At 40.2% G+C, this 22,099-nt stretch overlaps 1 protein-coding gene across 2 annotated transcripts in view; it reads left to right on the top strand.

Moving 5' to 3' along the window:
- Nucleotides 1–22,099, top strand: part of LOC139747206 (uncharacterized) — a 155,319-nt gene extending 133,220 nt beyond the window's left edge. The window contains exons 2-4 of one of the 2 annotated variants that reach the window (XM_071659228.1): nt 16,830–16,989; nt 18,471–18,700; nt 19,287–22,099. In XM_071659228.1, coding sequence (XP_071515329.1) covers nt 16,920–16,989; nt 18,471–18,700; nt 19,287–19,496 — 510 coding nt within the window. In that variant the 5' untranslated portion in view covers nt 16,830–16,919 and the 3' untranslated portion in view covers nt 19,497–22,099. The remainder of the gene's footprint in view (nt 1–16,829; nt 16,990–18,470; nt 18,701–19,286) is intronic. The other variant, XM_071659227.1, reaches the window with a different exon arrangement.

Here is a 22,099-nt window from a genome sequence, read left to right as displayed (position 1 = left end):
GCCACCAGCGCTGTATCATCAGCGAACAACAACTGACTCACTTTCCAAGCTCTCTCATCCACAACAGACTTCATACTTGCCCCTCTTTCCAAAACGCTTGCATTCACCTCCCTAACAACCCCATCCATAAACAAATTAAACAACCATGGAGACATCACACACCCCTGCCGCAAACCTACATTCACTGAGAACCAATCACTTTCCTCTCTTCCTACACGTACACATGCCTTACATCCTCGATAAAAACTTTTCACTGCTTCTAACAACTTGCCTCCCACACCATAGATTCTTAATACCTTCCACAGAGCATCTCTATCAACTCTATCATATGCCTTCTCCAGATCCATAAATGCTACATACAAACTCATTCGCTTTTCTAAGTATTTCTCACATACATTTTTCAAAGGAAACACCTGATCCACACATCCTCTACCACTTCTGAAACCACACTGCTCTTCCCCAATCTGATGCTCTGTACATGCCTTCACCCTCTCAATCAATACCCTCCCATATAATTTACCAGGAATACTCAACAGACTTATACCTTTGAAATTTGAGCACTCACTCTTATCCCCTTTGCCTTTGTACAATGGCACTATGCACACATTCCACCAATCCTCAGGCACCTCACTATGAGTCATACATACATTAAATAACCTTACCAACCAGTCAATAATACAGTCACCCCCTTTTTTAATAAATTCCACTGCAATACCATCCAAACCTGCTGCCTTGCCGGCTTTCATCTTCTGCAAAGCTTTTACTACCTCTTCTCTATTTACCAAATCATTTTCCCTAACCCTCTCACTTTGCACACCACCTCAACTAAAACACCCTATATCTGCCAATATCTGCCACTCTATCATCAAACACATTCAACAAACCTTCAAAATACTCACTCCATCTCCTTCTCACATCACCACTACTTGTTATCACCTCCCCATTTGCGCCCTTCACTGAAGTTCCCATTTGCTCCCTTGTCTTACGCACTTTATTTACCTCCTTCCAGAACATCTTTTTTTTATTCTCCCTAAAATTTAATGATACTCTCTCACCCCAACTCTCATTTGCCCTCTTTTTCACCTCTTGCACCTTTCTCTTTGACCTCCTGTCTCTTTCTTTTATACATCTCCCACTCAATTGCATTTTTTCCCTGCAAAAATCGTCCAAATGCCTCTCTCTTCTCTTTCACTAATAATCTTATTTCTTCATCCCACCACTCACTACCCTTTCTAATCAACCCACCTCCCACTCTTCTCATGCCACAAGCATCTTTTGTGCAATCCATCACTGATTCCCTAAATACATCCCATTCCTCCCCCACTCCCCTTACTTCCATTGTTCTCACCTTTTTCCATTCTGTACTCAGTCTCTCCTGGTACTTCCTCACACAAGTCTCCTTCCCAAGCTCACTTACTCTCACCACCCTCTTCACCCCAATATTCACTCTTCTTTTCTGAAAACCCATACAAATCTTCAACTTAGCCTCCACAAGATAATGATTAGACATCCCTCCAGTTGCACATCTCAGCACATTAACATCCAAAAGTCTCTAATAAAAATGTAGTAGGCAAGATTATCTTTTTTTAAGGAGTATGCATTGTTTGGGGCAGCATTCTGTTGTAGTTGAAGCCTGCGACAAGAGAAAGGCCTTCACCTGGATCCTCTCTTTGGGAGTGAATCATTACAGAGTCTCATCTCGGTGAATATATTCTTGTCATTTATGGTTCCTCTGACTGTTGAAAAGGACATTGGCCTTAATTGCTTTGTTCAGATTTGGAATTATTGAACCAGAATTATAAAATTCTCTCAAAATCTGATGTGAATTCTAAAGATATTTAATTTTGGGGGGATCACTACCTCGTTCCATTCAATTGAGGCATTTGCGGTGCCAGGCTAGTCAGGTGTGCTTTTAATTCAGGAATAGTTTAGAAACTTAGAGGGCCATTTTGATATGATTGAAGTAGGACATCTGAATAGAAAAATGCTAAACCATTGGCTGGATGTTAGTGGTAATTATAAACCAGCCTTATGTAAGCAAGTGTAAGTGGGACATACCCGTTAAGGGACCAGTTGTGTGTCTCTCTGCCTGTCATTTTGTCTGCATCTTTCCCCTGTCTTTCGTAATGTACATAATCATGGAAAGGTCTGTGGGTCCTGGATGTGGACAGGGAGCAGTGGTTTCAGTGCTAAAGACTGAGTGTGAATAAATGTGGCCTTGTTTTTTTGTCCATTTTCCTGGTGCTACCTCACTGAAGCAGGGTGTGGTGATGCTGTTTCTTATGGGGCAGGGTATCACCATGAGTAGGTGAAGGCAAGCAAGTATGAATATGTACAGGTGTATATATGTATATGTCTTTGTATGTATATGTTGATATGTACATGTGTGTATATGCACATGTATGAGCATTTATGTATATATGTATGTGTGTGTGTATGAGTGGATGGGCTGTTCTTCATCTGTTTCCTGGCGCTTCCTCACTGATGCGGGAAACGGCAATCAAGTATACTAAATGAATATAGATATTACACTGTGTAACAATTTTTCTGGGTAGTAAGTGTTATTTCTTAATTGCTTATGTGTAAAAATTATAGAAAAATGCTAATATTCCCATCAGACTTTTCTTTTGTTAGCAGGACAGTAATGTTTTGAAATTTACCCATTTCCAGTTGGACGATGGGTGAGTTTGCTTATTTTTATTCACATAAAATCAGAAAAACAACAGCATATGAATCAAAATTAACATGTGTATACCCTAATGTTAAACAAAAGTGATCACAAAAGATTTAGAATTGAGAAGTTTTTCAAGATTTAGTGTTGTACTCTAAATTACTTTCATGAATCAAATCCCAAATTTAATCTCCCATCATGTTCTCAATATGTGTTCCTTGGTAGTGGTGTTCAAAGTCCAGTGTATCTTGGTGGAAGTGCTTGCTGTGTTCCTCTAAATATGCTTCCAAGTTCTTCTTGAATTTATCAAGGTGAGCGTCAAGGATATGGACTTTGAGAGACATCCTGCAGCCCATTTCGCTGTAGTTCTTCCATAGTCTCAACCAGCTGCACATATTTTTGGCCATGTGATTGCCCAGGAAGCTCTGAACCAATGCAACAAAGTTTTACCAAGCTGCTTTGTCCTTCCTAGTGAGCTTCTTAGCTCTTCGTCTGTGGTCTGACAAAGACACCGGCTTGATATTTGCCTCAAACAGCTTATGGAAGATGTCTTGAAGGTACTTGAAGGGTGTAGACTCCTTATCTAGAGATGTGACAAATTGTTTCATAAGGCCTAATTTTGTGTGCAGTGGTGGCATCTACACCTTCCATGGGTCCACCAGTGGCTCCCGCTTGATGCTCATTCCCACAGATAAGGAGTCTGCAGCCTTCAAGTACCTTCAAGACTTCTTCTCCAAGCTCTCGGAGGTAAAGGTCAAAGCTGGTGTCTTCATCCGACCACAGATAAAGAAGATCCTAGAGTGCAAGGAATTCCCCAAGAAGCTCACTAGGAAGGAGAAAACAGCCTGGAACAGCTTTGTCGCAGTGGTTTGAAGCTTCCTGAGCAATCACAAGGCCAAAAACTATGTGGAGCTGGTTGAGACTGAAGAAAAACTCCAGAAAAAAAGGCTGTAGGATGTCCTTCAAAGTCCATATCCTTGACACTCATCTTGATAAATACAAGGAGAACATGGGAGCGTATCTGAAGGAGCAAGGCGAGTGCTTCCACCAGGATATACTGGACTTTGAATGCCAATACCAAGGAACATATAACAAGAACAAGATGGGAGATTATATTTGGGGTCTGATTTGTGAGTGATCACTTTTGTTTAACATCACTGTAAATACATGTTAATTTTTATTCACCTGTTATTCATTTGTAGATAGGTAAATTTCAAAATATTATGGTCCTGGTCACAAAAGCAAAGTTTGAAGGTAATAATATCCTTTTTCTCCACTTCTTATGCATAAGCAATTAGGAAATAACACTTACTACCCAGGAACAAAAATGCAAGGCTTGGAAGGGGGTCTCAAAATTATTTCACATCATATGAATACCAAGGTTTTCATGATCAAATCAGAAACATATGTAAATTTCCTTGAAAAATTGGGGAATGCTGCTACCACAGTGATTGCCCATATTAAATATAGGGAACTAACTATTTGCGAAAGATCCTATGTGAGCTATTCTGCATAAGACCTTGAGGAAATAATGGATATACAAAACTTTTCCTGTTAAAATTGTCATCAAACTTGACCTTAGTAAATCAACTGTCCTCAGCTTCTCATAAGAATAAAGCTGTCTGCATTATTGTGATACATCTGATTTGCATTAAAGACTGACATAAGTACATATGCCATATATCTTTTGTCTTCTGCTGTCAAAATAACAGTGTTATCAGCAGTGACTTGAATATGTTTGTTCCAAAGGCATTAATATGGTATCTACTGGTCCTTTAATAACACTGTTTCTGTAGTGCCAGACAAAGATTTTGAATATGTTTATCAAGCAGCCTCCACATACTTTATTTTTTAAGATATAATGCAGGACTAAGAAAAACTCACCATCTTTATAGTCTTCATCAAAGATTGGTTCATATCTCAACTGACTTCCACATACCACAAGGTCATTAACTAGGAGAAAAGAGCCACCACATTTATGTTCGTCTTCAACAGGGCCATCTTCTATTCTAGAAAGTGTTCCACTGCTGTCAACCACAGCTGTGTCTTGTGCATTATCGTCCATAGTAATACTGGCTCTGGTGTTAGCTGCACTATGACTTGCCATGGTATCTGCTGTATCACTGTTTACTTCTGTGACTGCTTCATTGTTGGCTACTGTTGCATATACTTCACTGTCATCTACTGCAGTGTCTACTTCACCAACATCTGCTGTATTTGCTTCACTGCTAATTCCTGCCATCTCTCCTTTGCTGTCATTTACTATGGTATCTCCATCTACTTCAGTACCTACCACAGAAACTACTGCACTGTTATCTATTACAGTATCAACTTCACTGATGTCTGTCATGGTGTTTATAGCACCACTGTTTGCAGCATCACGTATCACAGTGTCTGCTCCACCATTGCTTCCCACGGCATTCTCTGCAACAGTGTCTTTTGTGGTGTCTCTTGTAGTGTTATCTGCTGCAACATCACCACTCACAGGGTCCATTGTATTGTTGTGTGACACAAAGTCCACTGCACTGTCATCTAGAGAAGAGACCATAACACTATTGTCTGGAATAGTGTTTGCCGCACTGCTGTCTACACCAGAGTCCATTGCATCATCATATACTGTGGCGGTTGCTGCACTCTCTACAGCTGTGTTCACTGCACTGTCCTCTATAGTGATGTGTGCTGCAGTGATGTCTACACTGGCATTTGCTGCATTGTCATTTACAGTTGTCTCTATTAAATTGTCGTGTATTGTGCTATCTGTTGCACTGTCATCTACTGGTACAGTGACATGCACAGCACTGTCTATACCAACATCCCCTGCACCACTGTGTAAAACACTGTCTGTGGCAGTGATATCTGCTGTAGCATCCACTGCACCCTCATCTGCACTTGTGTCCATAGAACCATCATCTACAGTAAAGTCCACTTCACTGTCGTCTACAACAGTGTCCATTGCACTGCCTTCAGCAGCATCCACCTACTTAAAGTTTCAGCTTAAATGTTCCTACCAACAACTTCTATTTACTGCTCCTCCCCTTTTGCCAAACTACAGGGGTAGCACATAAGAGCTCATTGTGGAAAAATCTATGAGTTACAAAGAATGAGCTGTGTGAATTAAGTTTTGTCAAGTGTTATGTATGACATGGAGAGATTGTGTGTTTGTGGACAGAGTGCCAATTGTCCATGTGTGGGTGAGTCAGAAAGAAAAGGCAGCTAACTGGGTCAGAGGAGTGCAACCTGACAGCCCCTGAAGTCCTGGCTCACTACACAGCTGTCACTAACCTTTCCTGATATATTTAATCATGATATAATTCTCCTGATCCAATCTAACACAGTACCATTCGTTTAAACTTTTCCCGATGATCTCTTTAGCTTTTTTCAACCGAGACAGCACGGGCAACTGAGAGCCCTAATCAGAGCCACCTTGGTTACACTATATGTACATATACCCTAGTCTAAGCCTAGTCCCATTTTACTAACCAGCCCACAATGGAAGATGAACAGCTTGTGTTGACTAGAGACTGACTATCACATCCTGGATTCAAACCTATGTGGGTTCAACATGTGTGGCCTGTAAATGCTATCATTCATTTTCCTGTGCTCTATTTCCATTGCTTCCCACGGCATTCTCTGCAACAGTGTCTTTTGTGGTGTCTCTTGTAGTGTTATCTGCTGCAACATCACCACTCACAGGGTCCATTGTATTGTTGTGTGACACAAAGTCCACTGCACTGTCATCTAGAGAAGAGACCATAACACTATTGTCTGGAATAGTGTTTGCCGTAATGCTGTCTACACCAGAGTCCATTGCATCATCATATACTGTGGTGGTTGCTGCACTCTCTACAGCTGTGTTCACTGCACTGTCCTCTATAGTGATGTGTGCTGCAGTGATGTCTACACTGGCATTTGCTGCATTGTCATTTACAGTTGTCTCTATTAAATTGTCGTGTATTGTGCTATCTGTTGCACTGTCATCTACTGGTACAGTGACATACACAGCACTATCTATACCAACATCCCCTGCACCACTGTGTAAAACACTGTCTGTGGCAGTGATATCTACTGTAGCATCCACTGCACCCTCACCTGCACTTGTGTCCATAGAACCATCATCTATAGTAAAGTCCACTTCACTGTCATCTACAACAGTGTCCATTGCACTGCCTTCAGCAGCATCCACCGAGATATCATCAAAGGCTGTGGCTATTGCACTTTCATTTACAGTGGTGTTCACCATGCTATCATCTATTGTGATGTCCACTGCACTATTATCCACAGTGATGTCCACTGTATTATTACCTTGTTATTAACTTGTGTGTTTGACTACATGGAACGAAGAAAGAAATGTGGTACATGAAAGATGTGGTATGGCAAGGAATGTAAAGGGAATGAACTGCAAAGTGGTAGAGTCAGTGAAACATAATCATTTGAGGTGGTTTGGGCATGTGAAAAGAATGCAATTCAAGTTTACAAGGCGAGTGTTTGATAGTATGATTATGATAATGAGCATTATGGAGATGGGGGCCTGAATATCATGTTAGACAAAAATTCAGGAGAGGACAGTAAGATACCAGAGGCAGTAATGGGGAATGATGGCACAAAAAAGTGGTACCAACTGAAAATGGTAATCCTCCAACCACAGATATGGATACAGATGAAGAGTCCATAACAAGTGTTGTAAATTTGACAGGTGACTTGTTTCTTGTTAGCACTTCAAACGGTGCTTCAAACCATACAAGTACTTCAGGTATAACTAGTGCCTTGGATATAACAAACAGCACGTATCTTGCCAGTGGCTTGGATCCCACCAGCAGCTTGGACACTGGAAATGCCCTTGCCGAGCTCACTGTGATGGACCCTGAGAGAGTGCAGGTGCATGGGAATCTGGTTATCATGGACCACTCTGAAGATCATATGGTTGGTGAGGAAGCTACAGTGAAGATTGGAAACCAAAGTGCTGTTACACCTCATCCACTAAATGCTGAGGATGAAGGAAGTGATAATGAGCATGGGGAGGATTTGCTCATGAGTCACATTGCTTTATTAGTTGTATAGTAGGTGTATTACATTGGTAATATTATGTAGATTGAATGAATGATGTCAAAAATGTATGAAGTACTGGAAGTGGGTCTTTTTAAGATGATAATGTAGCGCGTAAGATTTATTATCAGTAATTAATTTAGATGTGTAGAGGAAGTGATTCTCAGTGGTAAATGTGGTGTGTTTTTGAGAGTATTAACAGATGGAGAAAGTATATGGAAGTGTTAATTGTTGTGAAAGAGCCGAGTGATGGGTGATATTAGTGAGGGTTGTGTATAATATGGATCAAGATTTGGTTTGTGATGTAGAATTAGGTAAAATAGTTGTATTGAACGAATATGAGCTTTTGAAATTTGGCCTAAGTTAACCTTAGTGGTGACAAGTGCCAAAATTTACCAAACGGAGTTTGGTAAAGTGTGTGGAAGAAGAAAGTTAAGAGTAAATGTGAATAAGAGCAAGGTTATTAGGTACAGTAGGGTTGAGGGTCAAGTCAATTGGGAGGTGAGTTTGAATGGAGAAAAACTGGAGGAAGTGAAGTGTTTTAGATATCTGGGAGTGGATCTGTCAGCGGATGGAACCATGGAAGCGGAAGTGGATCATAGGGTGGGGGAGGGGGCGAAAATTTTGGGAGCCTTGAAAAATGTGTGGAAGTCGAGAACATTATCCCGGAAAGCAAAAATGGGTATGTTTGAAGGAATAGTGGTTCCAACAATGTTGTATGGTTGCGAGGCGTGGGCTATGGATAGAGTTGTGCGCAGGAGGATGGATGTGCTGGAAATGAGATGTTTGAGGACAATGTGTGGTGTGAGGTGGTTTGATCGAGTAAGTAACGTAAGGGTAAGAGAGATGTGTGGAAATAAAAAGAGCGTGGTTGAGAGAGCAGAAGAGGGTGTTTTGAAATGGTTTGGGCACATGGAGAGAATGAGTGAGGAAAGATTGACCAAGAGGATATATGTGTCGGAGGTGGAGGGAACGAGGAGAAGAGGGAGACCAAATTGGAGGTGGAAAGATGGAGTGAAAAGGATTTTGTGTGATCGGGGCCTGAACATGCAGGAGGGTGAAAGGAGGGCAAGAAATAGAGTGAATTGGAGCGATGTGGTATACAGGGGTTGACATGCTGTCAGTGGATTGAATCAAGGCATGTGAAGCGTCCGGGGTAAACCATGGAAAGCTGTGTAGGTATGTATATTTGCGTGTGTGGACGTGTGTATGTACATGTGTATGGGGGGGGTTGGGCCATTTCTTTCGTCTGTTTCCTTGCGCTACCTCGCAAACGCGGGAGACAGCGACAAAGTATAAAAAAAAAAAAAAAAAAAAAAAATAAATGTTTATATATTTGCTTTATAAATTCGAGAAAAGTTATTGAAACCTGACAAGAGGTTCACATAGCTGTTGAAATATGATTATGAGTGTAGTAGGAATAATTTTAATTGCCATTTTAACACTAATTTTTTATTAGTATTTGTGAGTGAAGGGTGTGGATTGTATATTGCAGTAGAAGATAGATTAACTGAGGTAGGCTATGTGAAAATGTATGTGCCTGGTTAGTGTTTTTGAATCATTAATTATTTCCTTTTGTTAATGTTATAAGTTACTGACTTTGAATGTAGTAAAAATGTATTTGGTAATGTTTATTGAAGGAGGAGGTAAGAATGTATGAACTGCAATATTTGCCTGTGTTAGATTTAAAATTTACCAAGTATCACATAAAGAAATTATTATTTTACGTGATTTTTTGAGTTATCTTGTATAAATGTCATATGGAATGTCTTGAGATGGAGAGTATGAATGTAAATGTTAATTGATAATGTTGTTAAGTGTAAAATGGTTATGGTTATATTAAATGAACAGTAGGTGAAATGTATAGATTTCAGAGAATGTAATATTATATATTTGATATAAAAAGTCCACCTAATCTCTTGAAACCTTATCAGACCTTATGTTGGAGGTGAATTATTATTAATCGAAATGTAGGGTGTAAGTTGTGTTTGTTGTGGTGTTGGTTGACGTAAGTGCATTTCAAGTGTAACATGTTGAAGAGTAGAAATTAAGCTGTCATAGGATTGTTATTGTTTTTGAGGTAGAAGAACATTTTGTGCGTTACTGTTGTGATATATTAATTGGAAAATATCATTATAAGATGTATTAAGTATATAGGTTGTAGTATTTTGATATGATTAGATGTAGGGATTGAGTAGGTGCAAATGTGTAAAAGTTCAATACATGGATATGTTTAATTTATTGACCAAGTATACTTTTTAGATAAGTAATGTACCTTTTTATTAAATGATTTATGTGTTGCATTGGTAGGTGTGTATATGTGTTTTGAGAATAAATGAAAGTGTTGATTTAGCATAAATGGTGATGATTTTTTCTTATGGGAAATGTTATGAATGTAAGATAATTGTATTTTTTAAAGTGATTTATTAAAGCGTTGCATGACCTGACCTTGGATGCAGGACATGTACACAGTAAGAATAACACATTTAATTGTTAGTTATTATCGTAACCTATGTAATGGAAGATAAGGCAGTGAGATGTAACTTCCTGACATAGGAGGTGAATTTTTAGCATTATAAGTATTAATGAATGAAAGTTGTGTGTTGCTCGGCATGTTGACTGACATTAGTGCAGTTTTAGTGTCAGTGATGGTGTGAAGTGAAAGTAAAGTTTAAAGAAGCTTTCGAGAAGTAGGGAGGTTAGGTTTTTTGTTATGCATACTGATAAATTGTGTAATTTGGATTGTTTATTACTAGATGTATTAGTTTAATATGAGGTTTATTAGGTAATATTTGAAATGATAGTTTCAAAGTTTAAAGATTTTGTATGTTCTGCGTGAAATTGCATTGATATGATGTGTATTGGTTGAAATTGATTTTACAACATTCGCTGTATTGCGTTCTAAGTTTTGATATTGTAATGGTTTGATATTATGAGGTGTATTACTTGTATATTGTGATGGGTATTGATGTTATATGTTGAAGTGTATTACGATGATATTATCATGCGCGTTAGTTTGAAATGACGAGTATGAATGATAATCTAATGTTTATTTAGTTTAGAATGGTAAGCGTATTGATTTATTGATATATAAATATTTTGAAGGTTTGTTGAATGTGTTTGATGATAGAGTGGCAGATATAGGGTGTTTTGGTCGAGGTGGTGTGCAAAGTGAGAGGGTTAGGGAAAATGATTTGGTAAACAGAGAAGAGGTAGTAAAAGCTTTGCGGAAGATGAAAGCCGGCAAGGCAGCAGGTTTGGATGGTATTGCAGTGGAATTTATTAAAAAAGGGGGTGACTGTATTATTGACTGGTTGGTAAGGTTATTTAATGTATGTATGACTCATGGTGAGGTGCCTGAGGATTGGTGGAATGCGTGCATAGTGCCATTGTACAAAGGCAAAGGGGACAAGAGTGAGTGCTCAAATTACAGAGGTATAAGTTTGTTGAGTATTCCTGGCAAATTATTTGGGAGGGTATTGATTGAGAGGGTGAAGGCATGTACAGAGCATCAGATTGGGGAAGAGCAGTGTGGTTTCAGAAGTGGTAGAGGATGTGTGGGTCAGGTGTTTGCTTTGAAGAATGTATGTGAGAAATACTTAGAAAAGCAAATGGATTTGTATGTAGCATTTATGGATCTGGAGAAGGCATATGATAGAGTTGATAGAGATGCTCTGTGGAAGGTATTAAGAATATATGGTGTGGGAGGCAAGTTGTTAGAAACAGTGAAAAGTTTTTATCGAGGATGTAAGGCATGTGTACGTGTAGGAAGAGAGGAAAGTGATAGGTTCTCAGTGAATGTAGGTTTGCGGCAGGGGTGTGTGATGTCTCCATGGTTGTTTAATTTGTTTATGGATGGGGTTGTTAGGGAGGTGAATGCAAGAGTTTTGGAAAGAGGGGCAAGTATGAAGTCTGTTGGGGATGAGAGAGCTTGGGAAATGAGTCAGTTGTTGTTCGCTGATGATACAGCGCTGGTGGCTGATTCATGTGAGAAACTGCAGAAGCTGGTGACTGAGTTTGGTAAAGTGTGTGAAAGAAGAAAGTTAAGAGTAAATGTGAATAAGAGCAAGGTTATTAGGTACAGTAGGGTTGAGGGTCAAGTCAATTGGGAGGTAGTAAGTTTGAATGGAGAAAAACTGGAGGAAGTAAAGTGTTTTAGATCTCTGGGAGTGGATCTGGCAGCGGATGGAACCATGGAAGCGGAAGTGAATCATAGGGTGGGGGAGGGGGCAAAAATCCTGGGAGCCTTGAAGAACGTGTGGAAGTCGAGAACATTATCTCGGAAAGCAAAAATGGGTATGTTTGAAGGAATAGTGGTTCCAACAATGTTGTATGGTTGCGAGGCATGGGCTGTGGATAGAGTTGTGCGCAGGAGGGTGGATGTGCTGGAAATGAGATGTTTGAGGACAATGTGTGGTGTGAGGTGGTTTGATCGAGTAAGTAATGTAAGGGTAAGAGAGATGTGTGGAAATAAAAAGAGTGTGGTTGAGAGAGCAGAAGAGGGTGTTTTGAAATGGTTTGGGCACATGGAGAGAATGAGTGAGGAAAGATTGACCAAGAGGATATATGTGTCGGAGGTGGAGGGAACGAGAAGTGGGAGACCAAATTGGAGGTGGAAAGATGGAGTGAAAAAGATTTTGTGTGATCGGGGCCTGAACATGCAGAAGGGTGAAAGGAGGGCAAGGAATAGAGTGAATTGGATCGATGTGGTATACCGGGGTTGACGTGCTGTCAGTGGATTGAATCAGGGCATGTGAAGCGTCTGGGGTAAACCATGGAAAGTTGTGTGGGGCCTGGATGTGGAAAGGGAGCTGTGGTTTCGGGCATTATTGCGTGGCAGCTAGAGACTGAGTGGGAACGAATGGGGCCTTTGTTGTCTTTTCCTAGTGCTACCTCGCACACATGAGGGGGGAGGGGGAAGGTATTCCATGTGTGGCGAGGTGGCGATGGGAGTGAATGGTGGCAGACAGTGTGAATTGTGTGCATGGGTATATATGTATGTGTCTGTGTATGTATATATATGTGTACATTGAGATGTTTATGTATGTATATTTGCGTGTGTGGACGTGTGTGTGTATACATTGTGTATGGGGGTGGGTTGGGCCATTTCTTTTGTCTTTCGTTGCGCTACCTCGCAAACGCGGGAGACAGCGACAAAGCAAAATAAATAGATATAAATAAATTAAAATTTTTGCATGATATTGATAGGTGTGTTATTTTTATATGTATATTGTGTGTATATTCTATTAGGTGTATTTGTTGTATTTCAGCTGTATTATTTCTTGAATTACAGTTGCATTTGTAGCGAATATTAAGTGTATTTGTTTGATATGATTATAAGTAGTATGTTAGTATGTGTCTTACTTGTATATTAGCATAAGTGTAACTTTCATATTATAAGGTATATTGTAATTGCTGTATATAGTGAAATATTTGCATTTATTGTATGCTATTGTAGATGATTTTATTATTTGCTGATGTGTATTAATTGAATAAAATTAATATGATGTTTATTGGTGTTATATTATCGTGTATTACTGTTTTCAAATGTATTATGTTTTTTGCAAGGTTTATTGCTGTTATATTTTGAATGTTCTTTCTTACTATTCGCCATTTCCCACGTTAGCGAGGTAGCGTTAAGAACAGAGGACTGGGCCTTTGAGGGAATATCCTCATCTGGCCCCCTTCTCTGTTCCTTCTTTGAGAAAAACAAAAAAAACAAGAGGGGAGGATTTCCATCCCCCCCGCTCCCTTCCCTTTTAGTCGCCTTCTACGACACGCAGGGAATACGTGGGAAGTATTCTTTCTCCCCTATCCCCAGGGATAGCTGTTCCCATATATATATATGGGAGAGGATCACAATTTTGCGCATGATCAACATATTCCTGTGAGTCCACAGGGAAAATTAAACAAGATAAGTTTCATCTTCCCCATGTGTGTGTGGTAATAAAAAGAGTGTGGTTAAGAGAGCAAAAGGGTGTATTGAAATGGTTTGGTCACATGGAGAGAATAAGTGAGGAAAGATTGACAACGAGAATATATGTGTCAGAGGTGGAGGGAACGGGAAGTGGGAGACCAAATTGGAGGTGGAAGGATGGAGTGAAAAAGATTCAGAGCAATCAGGGCCCGAACACACAAGAGGGCGAAAGGCGTGCAAGGAATAGAGTGAATTGGAATGATGTGGCATACTGGGGTCGACATGCTGTGAAGCATCAGGGGCAAACCATGAAAAGTCCTGTGGGGCCTGGATGTGGAAAGGGAGCTGTGGTTCTGATGCATTACACATGACAGCTAGAGACTGAGTTTGAATTGTCATTTCATGTGTGGTGGGGTGGCGGCAGGAAAGGATGAAGGCAGCATGTATGAATATTTACATGTGTATATATGTATGTGTCTGTATGTATAGGTATGTACATGCGTGTGTGTGGGTGTGTATATGTGTGTGTGGGCATGTATGTATATATATATGTGTATGTGGGTGGGTTGTGCCATTCCCCCATCTGTTTCCTTGTGCCACCTCGATAACGCAGGAGACAGCATCAAAGTATGTTAAATATAGAAAATATATATATATATTTTTTTTTTTTTTTTTTTTTTCAAACTCCCTCCCCTTTTAGTCGCCTTCTACGACACGCAGGGAATACGTGGGAAGTATTCTTTCTCCCCTATCCCCAGGGAAAATATATATATATATATATATATATATATATATATATATATATATATATATATATATATATATATATATATATATATTTTTTTTTTTTTTTTTTTTTTTATACTTTGTCGCTGTCTCCCGCGTTTGCGAGGTAGCGCAAGGAAACAGACGAAAGAAATGGCCCAACCCCCCCCCCCCATACACATGTACATACACACGTCCACACACGCAAATATACATACCTACACAGCTTTCCATGGTTTACCCCAGACGCTTCACATGCCTTGCTTCAATCCACTGACAGCACGTCAACCCCTGTATACCACATGACTCCAATTCACTCTATTTCTTGCCCTCCTTTCACCCTCCTGCATGTTCAGGCCCCGATCACACAAAATCTTTTTCACTCCATCTTTCCACCTCCAATTTGGTCTCCCTCTTCTCCTCGTTCCCTCCACCTCCGACACATATATCCTCTTGGTCAATCTCTCCTCACTCATTCTCTCCATGTGCCCAAACCATTTCAAAACACCCTCTTCTGCTCTCTCAACCACGCTCTTTTTATTTCCACACATCTCTCTTACCCTTACGTTACTTACTCGATCAAACCACCTCACACCACACATTGTCCTCAAACATCTCATTTCCAGCACATCCATCCTCCTGCGCACATCTCTATCCATAGCCCACGCCTCGCAACCATACAACATTGTTGGAACCACTATTCCCTCAAACATACCCATTTTTGCTTTCCGAGATAGTGTTCTCGACTTCCACACATTTTTCAAGGCTCCCAAAATTTTCGCCCCCTCCCCCACCCTATGATCCACTTCCGCTTCCATGGTTCCATCCGCTGACAGATCCACTCCCAGATATCTAAAACACTTCACTTCCTCCAGTTTTTCTCCATTCAAACTCACCTCCCAATTGACTTGACCCTCACCCCTACTGTACCTAATAACCTTGCTCTTATTCACATTTACTCTCAACTTTCTTCTTCCACACACTTTACCAAACTCAGTCACCAGCTTCTGCAGTTTCTCACATGAATCAGCCACCAGCGCTGTATCATCAGCGAACAACAACTGACTCACTTCCCAAGCTCTCTCATCCCCAACAGACTTCATACTTGCCCCTCTTTCCAGGACTCTTGCATTTACCTCCCTTACAACCCCATCCATAAACAAATTAAACAACCATGGAGACATCACACACCCCTGCCGCAAACCTACATTCACTGAGAACCAATCACTTTCCTCTCTTCCTACACGTACACATGCCTTACATCCTCGATAAAAACTTTTCACTGCTTCTAACAACTTGCCTCCCACACCATATATTCTTAATACCTTCCACAGAGCATCTCTATCAACTCTATCATATGCCTTCTCCAGATCCATAAATGCTACATACAAATCCATTTGCTTTTCTAAGTATTTCTCACATACATTCTTCAAAGGAAACACCTGATCCACACATCCTCTACCACTTCTGAAACCACACTGCTCTTCCCCAATCTGATGCTCTGTACATGCCTTCACCCTCTCAATCAATACCCTCCCATATAATTTACCAGGAATACTCAACAAACTTATACCTCTGTAATTTGAGCACTCACTCTTATCCCCTTTGCCTTTGTACAATGGCACTATGCACGCATTCCGCCAATCCTCAGGCACCTCACCATGAGTCATACATACATTAAATAACCTTACCAACCAGTCAACAATACAGTCACCCCCTTTCTTAATAAATTCCACTGCAATACCATCCAAACCTGCTGCCTTGCCGGCTTTCATCTTCCGCAAAGCTTTTACTACCTCTTCTCTGTTTACCAAATCATTTTCCCTAACCCTCTCACTTTGCACACCACCTCGACCAAAACACCCTATATCTGCCACTCTGTCATCAGACACATTCAACAAACCTTCAAAATACTCATTCCATCTCCTTCTCACATCACCGCTACTTGTTATCACCTCCCCATTTACGCCCTTCACTGAAGTTCCCGCGTTAGCGAGGTAGCGTTAAGAACAGAGGACTGGGCCTTTTTTGGAATATCCTCACCTGGCCCCCTCTGTTCCTTCTTTTGGAAAATTAAAAAAAAAATGAGAGGGGAGGATTTCCAGCCCCCCGCTCCCTCCCCTTTTAGTCGCCTTCTACGACACGCAGGGAATACGTGGGAAGTATTCTTAATCCCCTGTGTGGGGCCTGGATGTGGAAAGGGAGCTGTGGTTTCGGGCATTATTGCATGACAGCTAGAGACTGAGTGTGAACGAATGAGGCCTTTGTTGTCTTTTCCTAGAGCTACCCCGCACACATGAGGGGGGAGGGGGATGGTATTCCATGTGTGGCGAGGTGGCGATGGGAATGAATAAAGGCAGACAGTCTGAATTGTGGTCAAGGAATATAATCAATAGTACGTGGTTGCTTTTGGTTAAGCATTTCACTTTGCAGGTGAATGGCCACTCGCTAGACTGCATAACCCGGGAGTTCCTACTAGATGGTGTAGATCAGAATGTACAGGAAAGTTGGCGTGCAAACTCCATGGAAGTGGATGTCTTCACCACCCGTGGCAGTCCCATAGCAGGAACGATCTCTGGAGTGCTGACTAGTGGTAGGTTTTCTGCTACATAATGGTCTTGTTTTGATCTAGTTGGGCATAGGAATGGGATAAGGAACCTCCTAATTTTTCTGGAGGAAAGTTCCACTATTTCCTAATATTTTCTAAACATAAAAGTGATATCAATGTTAAATGAAGGCGAGCTTGGGATGGGGGCGAGTTGCCTAGGCAAGGTGGCAGAATAGGGTCAGTGCTAGAAGCTTTATTGGTTATAGTTGTACACACATGATGACACTCTTGGCCTTCTCTCCCTTTTTTTTTTTTTTTTTAAAGAAAAGGAGTTAGGGCTGTGAAAATAATGCAGGCATTATGTATTTACAGAATAGTTCTTGATTACTAACAAGACTGCTTAGGAAAGACAACAGGGAAGTTGCCATTACACTGTCCTTGCACATTCATTTCTCCTAGCTTGTCCTCCTAAACGGTACCTTTTCAAAAATGATTTTAATGGGCTTTGCTTAGAATTTAGATGTGAACAGTAATTTAAAGATAAAGGATTATTAGTTAATTGTACACAGGGTACTGTTAAAAGTAGGCATAAGTAGAACTGCATGTAACATTGCAGTACAGTGTGTCTTAAGGTATTTCTTTCCTTTTGAAATAAATTGTATTTTTTGTACTTGTTACATTTCATGGAGAAAGATTGGTTGGTTAAGGAAGTTGTGAAAATATGCCATGACTATCTATCTATGTCACTGACACCCTTTCCCTCTGGTGACACCCCATACTCTGTGATTGCACATTTGCAAATTCTTATCCTTTACACCAATAATTTTCATTCATTCATGGCCATACCTCAGCTCTTTCCTCATCCTCCCATAACTTGCATTTTCTCTCCATACACCCTGCCAAGGATATGGGCTTCCCTAATCTCTAGAACGTCCAAACTATAACTTTCAAAATTCTCCCCAAGTTCCCTCCTAAACTCGATTGTCAACCCATTTACATTGAGCCATCACCCTCAGTCACTTGTCCCTTTTACTCCTCGGCTTTTTATGCCTCACCTTTGACAGGCCAATGGCCAAGAGCAACTACAGGGCAGTGTCTCCTCAAGACAGCAGAGCTCTCAAATTGTTCAAAAGACTAAAATCCCACCTCGCCTCAAGTGTTTGTATTAAATAACTTACTATTTCCCTGATAAAGTTAGGCAATGACACCCATAATGTTCCATTCCTAAGGGTGTTTTAACAAGGTAACCACAAAAAGACTGGGTAAGACTTGGATACTCCAGAAAACTCGAGAGTATCCCCTTGAGGCATTGAAATTTAAAACCTTTCCCAACTTTCTTCGAGCCCGTACCACATTAGCAGCACCTCCAAACCTCATTAGTTACAGTACTGTCACTGTGCTATCATAATTCTGTATGAATAGCTATCTTGAGTCATCTTAAGCTAATTCTTCAGTTTGACCATATAGTTTCCCATTTGCGAAATTTGGAAAATATAAAACTATATGTTGCTTCTCTGCATCAACAGAGTACATGCGGCAGAGTGTGAGGGATCAGCAGGTTGTGGGACACCACAAATACAAGACACTGGTGGCTAAGGAGATCATCCACACACTTGGGAACAATAATTCGATCGAAATTAATGGTATAGACACTGATACTATAGTAACCAAAGGGGCCAGTGTAACCTTCCAGGACAAGAAAACCTTCACAAGCTTGAAGATTAATGGAGACTTGTTTGTTGAAAAAGTTAACAATGTGAGTAAACTTGTCTTAAGTATGCATCTGATGCTAGGTGAGCAGTTCTCTTGTGTGAATGGTCCTGAAAACTTTTTCTTTTTTGTACTCGAAATCTGAAATATTGCCCATTCTTTCCCTAAGAGCAAATAGTTCCATGTAGTTGCTGTGTCATAGAAATATATATTTTCTGTGTTTTGTCTTTAAATTGGGACCTTGGATCATAGATTGATAGTCTGAAAAAAAAGATGAACACTGCAGACTGTTGACAAGCAAAATGACTATTGATCAATAAATGCATAGCATTTTTTGATCAGTGTTGTAATTAAATCCATATTTTGCTCAAACAACATAGTAAAGATAGATTGTTTGGTTTAGGGGATGCTATCTTGTATTAGTTGTTTACTGCAGAAATTTACATGATTTTAAGGGAAAGTTTGTTTATAAAAGAGAGAGTAAGGTTAGTGTAGTATCATACACACATAAAAAACTCTGTGAAGGAAAAGCTTTCTGAAATGAAAATTATCGTACTAAAAACTGGGCACTACTTTTCATTTTGCTGGCAGTTTTTGAATATTTCACATGTTATTGGTTGTTATATTTGCAGGTGGATGCAAGGCAACTAGCAAGCCAGGTAGTATATACAGATAACATATCTCGGCAAACATTAGTGGGAAACTATGATATTGGACTTCGTGTGAGGGGCAATATGGATGTGTCTTCAATTAATGGTATCAACATCTTGGAGCTGGACAGAAGTGTTGTTAAGAAGTATGGCAACTACAGATTATCTGGTATGTGGGTCTTTTGTTTATAGAATGACAGGATGGTAGATGTATATCTTATGAGTAGTGTATTAGGAGTGTTTAAGTCTGGTTTTCATAACTTAAAGGTGTCAGATGTGTGTTTGCAAGATTACTATTAAACTAGTATTGTGTGTGTGATGGTGTACAGCAATAACAGGATTGTGGGATGAATGGTTTGTATGGTAGAAGCAGAATATGGAACAAAGGTCTAGATTGTATATTGCAGCTTAACGTGGTGGTTTATAAGATGTAGTTGTGTGGTTGGCAAACATTAGTCTCCTATATGTTTACTAGACATGGGTTTAGGTTAATGTGTATAGCAGAACTGACTTGCTGACAATGTTCATATAAGATGAACAAGATGGATAGGATTCACATTCAGGATTAATTGCAAGAAAACTTGTTTATGGTAAGGCATCTTTAGAGCAGAATATGAATACTGTAAAGAAATGCCTAAAACACTAGTATACTTTTAGGAAACGGAAGTATAGGAAGGCATTCCTAGAGTAGTTTAAAGATCTGCTCTGTATTTGAATCAGCAGTTGTGGGAGTATGTGATAGAGTGTAAGAAAGTAAATTCTAGATTGATATGGGTAAAACTGAAAGTTGATGGAGAGAGATGGGTGATTATTGGTGCATATGCACCTGGGTATGAGAAGAAAGATCATGAGAGGCAAGTGTTTTGGGAGCAGCTGAATGAGTGTGTTAGTGATTTTGATGCACAAGACCGGGTTATAGTGATGGGTGATTTGAATGCAAAGGTGAGTAATGTGGCAGTTGAGGGAATAATTGGTATACATAGAGTGTTCAGTGTTGTAAATGGAAATGGTGAAGAGCTTGTAGATTTATATGCTGAAAAAGGACTGGTGATTGGGAATACCTGGTTTAAAAAGTGAGATATACATAAGTATACATATGTAAGTAGGAGAGATGGCCAGAGAGCGTTATTGGATTATGTGTTAATTGATAGACACACGAAAGAGAGACTTTTGGATGTTAATGTGCTGAGAGGTGCAACTGGAGGGATGTCTGATCATTATCTTGTGGAGGCGAAGGTGAAGATTTGTGGGGGTTTTCAGAAAAGAAGAGAGAATGTTGGGGTGAAGAGAGTGGTGAGAGTAAGTGAGCTTGGGAAGGAGACTTGTGTGAGGAAGTACCAGGAGAGACTGAGTACAGAATGGAAAAAGGTGAGAACAAAGGAGGTAAGGGGAGTGAGTAAGGAATGGGATGTATTTAGGGAAGCAGTGATGGCTTGCGCAAAAGATGCTCGTGGCATGAGAAGCGTGGGAGGTGGGTTGATTAGAGAAGGTAGTGAGTGGTGGGATGAAGAAGTAAGATTATTAGTGAAAGAGAAGAGAGAGGCATTTGGACGATTTTTGCAGGGAAAAAATGCAAATGAGTTGGAGAGGTATAAAAGAAAGAGGCAGGAGGTCAAGAGAAAGGTGCAAGAGGTGAAAAAGAGGGCAAATGAGAGTTGGGGTGAGAGAGTATCATTAAATTTCAGGGTGAATAAAAAGATGTTTTGGAAGGAGGTAAATAAAGTCCGTTAGACAAGGGAGCAAATGGGAACTTCAGTGAAGGGGGCTAATGGGGAGGTGATAACAAGTAGTGGTGATGTGAGAAGGAGATGGAGTGAGTATTTTGAAGGTTTGTTGAATGTGTTTGATGATAGAGTGGCAGATATAGGGTGTTTTGGTCGAGGTGGTGTGCAAAGTGAGAGGGTTAGGGAAAATGATTTGGTAAATATAGAAGAGGTAGTAAAAGCTTTACGGAAGATGAAAGCCGACAAGGCAGCAGGTTTGGATGGTATTGCGGTGGAATTTATTAAAAAAGGGGGTGACTGTATTATTGACTGGTTGGTAAGGTTATTTAATGTATGTATGACTCATGGTGAGGTGCCTGAGGATTGGTGGAATGCGTGCATAGTGCCATTGTACAAAGGCAAAGGGGACAAGAGTGAGTGCTCAAATTACAGAGGTATAAGTTTGTTGAGTATTCCTGGCAAATTATTTGGGAGGGTATTGATTGAGAGGGTGAAGGCATGTACAGAGCATCAGATTGGGGAAGAGCAGTGTGGTTTCAGAAGTGGTAGAGGATGTGTGGGTCAGGTGTTTGCTTTGAAGAATGTATGTGAGAAATACTTAGAAAAGCAAATGGATTTGTATGTAGCATTTATGGATCTGGAGAAGGCATATGATAGAGTTGATAGAGATGCTCTGTGGAAGGTATTAAGAATATATGGTGTGGGAGGCAAGTTGTTAGAAACAGTGAAAAGTTTTTATCGAGGATGTAAGGCATGTGTACGTGTAGGAAGAGAGGAAAGTGATAGGTTCTCAGTGAATGTAGGTTTGCGGCAGGGGTGTGTGATGTCTCCATGGTTGTTTAATTTGTTTATGGATGGGGTTGTTAGGGAGGTGAATGCAAGAGTTTTGGAAAGAGGGGCAAGTATGAAGTCTGTTGGGGATGAGAGAGCTTGGGAAATGAGTCAGTTGTTGTTCGCTGATGATACAGCGCTGGTGGCTGATTCATGTGAGAAACTGCAGAAGCTGGTGACTGAGTTTGGTAAAGTGTGTGAAAGAAGAAAGTTAAGAGTAAATGTGAATAAGAGCAAGGT

The sequence above is a fragment of the Panulirus ornatus genome, chromosome 67 (genome assembly GCF_036320965.1).
Source record: "Panulirus ornatus isolate Po-2019 chromosome 67, ASM3632096v1, whole genome shotgun sequence".
NCBI lineage: Eukaryota > Metazoa > Arthropoda > Malacostraca > Decapoda > Palinuridae > Panulirus > Panulirus ornatus.
The sequence above is the reverse complement of the archived record's forward strand: the minus strand, read 5'-3'. Positions and strand labels throughout refer to the sequence as shown.